This window comes from Abramis brama, assembly GCF_963993115.1.
Source record: "Abramis brama genome assembly, chromosome: 20".
NCBI lineage: Eukaryota > Metazoa > Chordata > Actinopteri > Cypriniformes > Leuciscidae > Abramis > Abramis brama.
In genome coordinates, this window is record NC_139982.1 from 16,324,205 (window position 1) to 16,330,792 (window position 6,588).

Here is a 6,588-nt window from a genome sequence, read left to right on the forward strand (position 1 = left end):
AACGACAAGGGTGATGGGGATTGTAGTCCAATAGTGACTGACACCTGTGGGGGAAGAGGACCTCTAGTGGCTAGCCAGGGGACATCACCCATACATTGTGACAAACCCCGCATCGTTAGGTCTGACTCACCAGGGATCATTTAGTGAAGAAAACGGAACCACTACGACTTTCACAGTGAGTATTTAACAAGAGTTTTTTTTTTTTTTTTTTTTTTTGTATTTAACAAGAGTTGTTATTGCATATTTGTTCATTCCATATTTGTGTCAAATACTGTTAGCTCTTGTAATTTGTGTTAATTTGCTTATATTGAGAGCCGCCATGAGACCGCTAAAACGTGACAGTGTAATTCAGGCTGCATAAGATACGAAGTTGATGTCTGCCATTTTGTGTTAGTCTGGGGGAAACTCCTAGTAATAGCTTAGTGGCCATGATATCATTTTTAGGTAACCTGACATCCTCATTTTGTTCTGGCTAACTTACCCTATAGGCAAGATTAGATATGGAGCCTCTAAATTAGGGGGGAAAAAATAAATGTAACTTATCGTTATTAATACAGAACTATAAACCAAAGTTTTCTAAACATTTTTAATTTATTGAATAAATGTTGTTATTTCAAGCCAAATACAATATCAATAAAAATAAAAGTGTTTTTTGGGTTAATGCTAATGTTACTTCAAAACTATTTACTGTTACTATTTGATATTACATTGACATTATTATTTAATTGTCTAATTTAAAAAATTTAATGAACGAGGACCAACTTTGCAGAAGTAGGCTATTTTACGTGAATATGCAAGACTTCCAATTCATTTGCTGCCCAGAGTGTTACCGCAGGATCCGCCACGTCCTCATGAATTTAAAATTCATTAAGATGTTTTAAGGTTAAAAATATTGCTGCATGTGATTTAAAGACATAAATGAATCAAATTTGGCAGTGTTCTGGAAAAACTCGGCGGGCATGGCGCTCTCAGTCGCAGGCTCGGCGGGCATGACGTGAAGCTCTGGCTCTGGCTCGGCAGGACTGACGTGAAGCTCTGGCTCTGGCTCTGGCTCGGCAGGACTGACGTGAAGCTCTGGCTCTGGCTCTGGCTCTGGCTCTGGCTCGGCAGGACTGACGTGAAGCTCTGGCTCTGGCTCGGCAGGACTGGCGTGAACCGTCTCTGGATCAGCAGAAATGACGTGAACCGTCTCTGGATCGGCAGAAATGACGTGAACCATTTCTAGATCGGCAGGAGTGACGTGAACCGTCTCTGGATCGGCAAAAGTGACGTGAAGAGGCTCAGGTTTGGCAGCGGCCATGACAGGATCTGGCGTGGATGCACTGGCGAGCGATGTGAGCACTGGAGTAGCCAATATTAACGTGGGCATGATGTGAATTGGCTCAGTGTTAGGTAATACTGTGAGCTTGCGTGGCTCCTCATTTGTAAAGCCCACAGTAACTGATAAACCGCTCCAAAAAAGGGCAAAGTTAATAAATCCAGCAAGCGAGCCTCGAGGTCCATCATTAACAAGTTTTGACTGGTAATGTTTATTGAGCCCATAACAATAAAAGTCAATGAGTGCGTAATCTGGAAAGTCGATGAGGTGTGAAAGGTCTAGGAAATCTCGGGTGTGGTCCTCCAGTGGTCGGTTACCTTGACGGAGCTGAAGGATGCGTACTGCTGGATCCATTGTATGGGTCAGTTCTTCTGTTACATCTTTGGTTGAAGCAGAGGAGGAAGCAGGATCCACGTGCAGTAGTCTTTTATTAAATAACCTCAAAATTTAACATATACAAGCACAAACTCAGGACTAAGACTCGGGGAACAGAACAACCACAATGGTGCAACAATAAACAAGAACTGAATAAAGACTGAACTAAACACAGGGCTTAAATACACAGACAGACAAGCTAAACAAGATAACAAGGGGGCGTGGCTAATCAGAAACACCTGGGGAGACTAAACATAACGGGGAACTGCTGAACACAGGACAGGACAGAGGAACACAGACATAAATCATTACACTGGCATTAAGGAGAATGCCTTGTGAACATATGTGATTTTAAGGACATCTGCTCTCAATCAACATTTCTTCAACATTTAAGAGGACATCATGACCTCAAAGTACCTCCAGTGAGAATACTAAAATTCAAGTTACACTGAACATTTGAAGTAACCCTCTCCAGTTACTTGCATGTTATGGTGTTTTTGACCTTTTTGCACTTTAGCAAATATTTGTAGATGTTTAATGTTTAAACTGTTAAGCTGCAGTTTCATGAACTCAAAAGTACCTAAATACTAAAATGTAAGTGACATTTCTCTAAACACTGGGTGAAGTACACTCCCCAGATACTTACATTTTATGGCATTTTTTTATGTTTTTGCAGATAATTGATTTTTTTCAGATAATTGTGTTTTGTTAATGTAAGGTGCAATGCATCAGCTTTGTGTATCTTATCAGAATCCTGAATTTAAATGCATGATTTTTAATGTCTACTGTGCAGAACATTTCAATGTATTTACCATTTTAAGGTATTTTCACAATACTGTTGTAGATTTAATAAAATGTATTACAGTTTTTCTCAATCGCTAAAACACAATTTCTGAAACCTTGCTCCATTTTCTGAAAACATTAAACACAAAACCTTATCTTCGAGCACTATTTACAAAACCTCTGACTCCTCTCGCAAAATGTAAATAGGCTACTCTTGTTTTGTCAAGGTTTTATATATGGTTTTGTAATATTATGTGATTTTATAGGATGTATATTGAGATTTTTTGGTAGTAATATTGCTGTATTTATTGTTAATTGATAGACAATGTGTGGTATATTTTTTTATTGTGGGATATTATATTGTAATGTGATTTGGTATTTTCTGCCCAGGGACTGCAGATGAAATTTAGCTCTGTAGCTAATTCTGGGACAGTTTCTTGCTGTCCATTGTCCCTGTCAAATAAATAAATAAAAAATAAAAAAAACTTTCGCCTCAAAACAGTTTTACCTGTGTTCAAAATCAAACACTGCTCTCAAATCATAAACAAAGTGATCAAAATGATATACACTATCAAGCAGTCAGTAAACAATACACCAAAAAAATTGAAAACACATTGTTCGAAACATATAGTTCTCAGCTTCTTTTCGGGCAATGAGGAATAGACAATACAGTAAAGTTACTTTACTAATATAAATTTACCAATATACATTTTTAGTTTAGGTAAAACAAAAAAAGAATGCTACTACAATTTAAAATATATAATTTGGCAAATAACATGGTTAGGTAAACTTTCCAATTGGTTCAACGTATTATTTCTCATTGATCCAATGTTAGCAGACTATTGCAACAATTTTAAGTTAAGTTGCTTATTAACATGCATATTACTAGGGTATCGGCTGTTTATTATAAACGCAGGGTTTTATAATCACTGAGGTCCCAAATGTGAGGCAGTTAGGGGAGTTCGGGGGCTCCCCTGAGAAAATTTAGATTTTTCTGATCTTCATATGTGCATTTTAAGATGTTTTGAAGGCCAAAAAAATGGATACCAATAGCTTTAAAACCATGTCAGTGGGCAGTAGATTATTTTTCTCTCCTCATCTCCAGCACTCTCTTTTTATCTTTGTTTTTCTCTTGCCCTAGTTCTTCCCCTTCTAAAGCTGAGTTTTGACTGATATAGGCTTTTCATTTTTGTATGTGTCAGAGAAGAAAGTAGGTGTTACGAACTGCTCAGAGACACAAAGTAGGAGATCCAAATGCAGCTTTATTGGCTGGGGCAATCCAGAGGCGTAATCCAAAGTACAGGCTAGGGTCATACACAGGCAGGTAGTCAAAACAAAGAAACCAACAAAACAAACAAAACAGGCAGGGACCAGAGGCAAGAGAGTAATCCAGGGACCAGAGGCAAGAGAGTAATCCAGGGAACAGGGCAAGATATCAAAAAACCAAGAAACAAGAAAACCAGGGAAACGCTCAGAAATGCAGTGTAACACTTAACAAGACTTCGCGGTGAGTGAATGAATGAACAAGGTATAAATAGACTGAGACTAACAGGGTGATGGGACACAGGTGAATGCAATCAGTGATAATGAGGTACAGGTGAATGTGATGAGTGTTCAGAGATAATGAGTCCGGTCAGTGAGTATGGGAATTGTAGTCTGAGAGTGAACGTGAGTGTCTGATGTGGAGTGCCCTCTGGTGGCTCTCAAGGGCACTCCAGCTGGTGACCGTTACATAGCCCCCCCTTTAAGGAGCGGATTCCAGACGCTCCTAACTTGTCCAGGAGGGTGATGGAGCGGAGGCGGACCCGGGGGCGGGATGGAGGGCCAGGCCCGTGCAGCGGAAGAGGACCTGAAGACTCCGGCAGGGCGGAAGGCCAGGGCGGAGCAGGCTGTGCAGGCGGCCGGGGCGGATCAGGCTGTGCAGGCGGCCGGGGCGGAGCAGGCTGTGCAGGCGGCCGGGGCGGAGCAGGCTGTGCAGGCGGCCGGGGCGGAGCAGGCTGTGCAGGCGGCCGGGGCGGAGCAGGCTGTGCAGGCGGCCGGGGCGGAGCAGGCTGTGCAGGCGGCCATCTTTTCCGAAGACACTGGCTCGGTGGAGACCATCTTGTCCCGAGACACTGGCTCGGCGGTGGCCATCTTGTCCGAAGACACAGGCGTGGTTTCGGCCATCTTGTCCGAAGACACAGGCGTGGAGTCGGCCATCTTGTCCGAAGACACAGGCGTGGAGTCGGCCATCTTGTCCGAAGACACAGGCGTGGAGTCGGCCATCTTGTCCGAAGACACAGGCGTGGAGTCGGCCATCTTGTCCGAAGACACAGGCGTGGAGTCGGCCATCTTGTCCGAAGACACAGGCGTGGAGTCGGCCATCTTGTCCGAAGACACAGGCGAGGATTCGGCCATCTTGTCCGAAGACACAGGCGTAGAGTCGGCCATCTTGTCCGAAGACACAGGCGCAGAAAGAGGAAGAGGAACAGATTCAGGCTCAGTATCCGGATCAGATTCAGTCTCGGCGGGACGAGACTCTTGACGGGCGAACGTGACGTGAAGCTCAGTCTCTGGATCGGCTGACGTGAGGTGAAGCTCAGTCTCTGGATCGGCTGACGTGACGTGAAGCTCAGTCTCTGGATCGGCAGAAGTGACGTGAAGCTCAGTCTCTGGATCGGCAGAAGTGACGTGAAGCTCAGTCTCTGGATCAGGATCAGCGCGCTCTGAGCTTGACGGGACCAGCGTCAGCGAGGGCTTTGAGCTGGATAGGACCAGCGGCGAAGAGGACTTTGAGCTGGACAGGACCAGCGATGAAGAGGGCTCTGAACTGAACGGAACCAGCGGCGAAGAGGGCTCTGAGCTGGGCAGGACCAGCGGCGAAGAGGGCTCTGAGCTGGGCAGGACCAGCGGCGAAGAGGGCTCTGAGCTGGACGGAACCAGCGATGAAGAGGGCTCTGAGCTGGGCAGGACCAGCGGCGAAGAGGGCTCTGTGCTGGACGGAACCAGCGATGAAGAGGGATCTGAGCTGGATGGGACCAGCGGTGAAGAGGGCTCTGTGCTGGACGGAACCAGCGGTGAAGAGGGCTCTGTGCTGGACGGGACCAGCGCTGAAGAGGGCTCTGTGCTGGACGGGACCAGCGATGAAGACTCTAGCTTGGCGGGCATGTCGCTTGCTGTCTCAGGGGCGGCGGGCATGACGCATACTGCCTTGGCTTCGGCAGATCTGGCGTGAAGTGCGGGCTCGGCAGACGTGACGTGAAGCTCTGGCTCGGCAGACGTGACGTGAAGCTCTGGCTCGGCAGACGTGACGTGAAGCTCTGGCTCGGCAGACGTGACGTGAAGCTCTGGCTCGGCAGACGTGACGTGAAGCTTTGGCTCAGGAGATACTGTGGCTTCACGGAGCTCTTCCTCTACCCCGCCCACAGTAAACGATGAGCCACTCAACAAAAGGGCCAGGTTGATATACTGCTCTAAAGTCCCATGAGGATCATGCCAGGGCATGAATGAACTGAACGGTTCAGATAGTCCTCCACGAAAAAATATCATTAGGCACTCTGTGGTCATTGAGGTAAGATGTGCCAGTTCAATAAACTCTTCGACATACCTCTCAATCGAACGATTCCCCTGACGGAGACGCAGGATTTGTGCACCTGTGTCCATGGTTGGCATGGCTGCTGGATCTTTGTGTGGCGAAGTCTTCTGTTACGAACTGCTCAGAGACACAAAGTAGGAGATCCAAATGCAGCTTTATTGGCTGGGGCAATCCAGAGGCGTAATCCAAAGTACAGGCTAGGGTCATACACAGGCAGGTAGTCAAAACAAAGAAACCAACAAAACAAACAAAACAGGCAGGGACCAGAGGCAAGAGAGTAATCCAGGGACCAGAGGCAAGAGAGTAATCCAGGGAACAGGGCAAGATATCAAAAAACCAAGAAACAAGAAAACCAGGGAAACGCTCAGAAATGCAGTGTAACACTTAACAAGACTTCGCGGTGAGTGAATGAATGAACAAGGTATAAATAGACTGAGACTAACAGGGTGATGGGACACAGGTGAATGCAATCAGTGATAATGAGGTACAGGTGAATGTGATGAGTGTTCAGAGATAATGAGTCCGGTCAGTGAGTATG

The 6,588-nt window shown here is 45.7% G+C and overlaps 1 protein-coding gene across 1 annotated transcript in view; it reads right to left on the reverse strand.

Moving 5' to 3' along the window:
• The window catches only part of LOC311070309 (immunoglobulin superfamily containing leucine-rich repeat protein-like), a 4,650-nt gene extending 2,802 nt beyond the window's left edge, over positions 1-1,848 (reverse strand). The window contains exon 1 of the mRNA XM_084094086.1: positions 1,028-1,848. Within this exon, the coding sequence (XP_083950212.1) occupies positions 1,028-1,672 (645 nt within the window). The 5' untranslated portion in view covers positions 1,673-1,848. The remainder of the gene's footprint in view (positions 1-1,027) is intronic.
• Between the last annotated feature and the right edge of the window lie 4,740 nt (positions 1,849-6,588).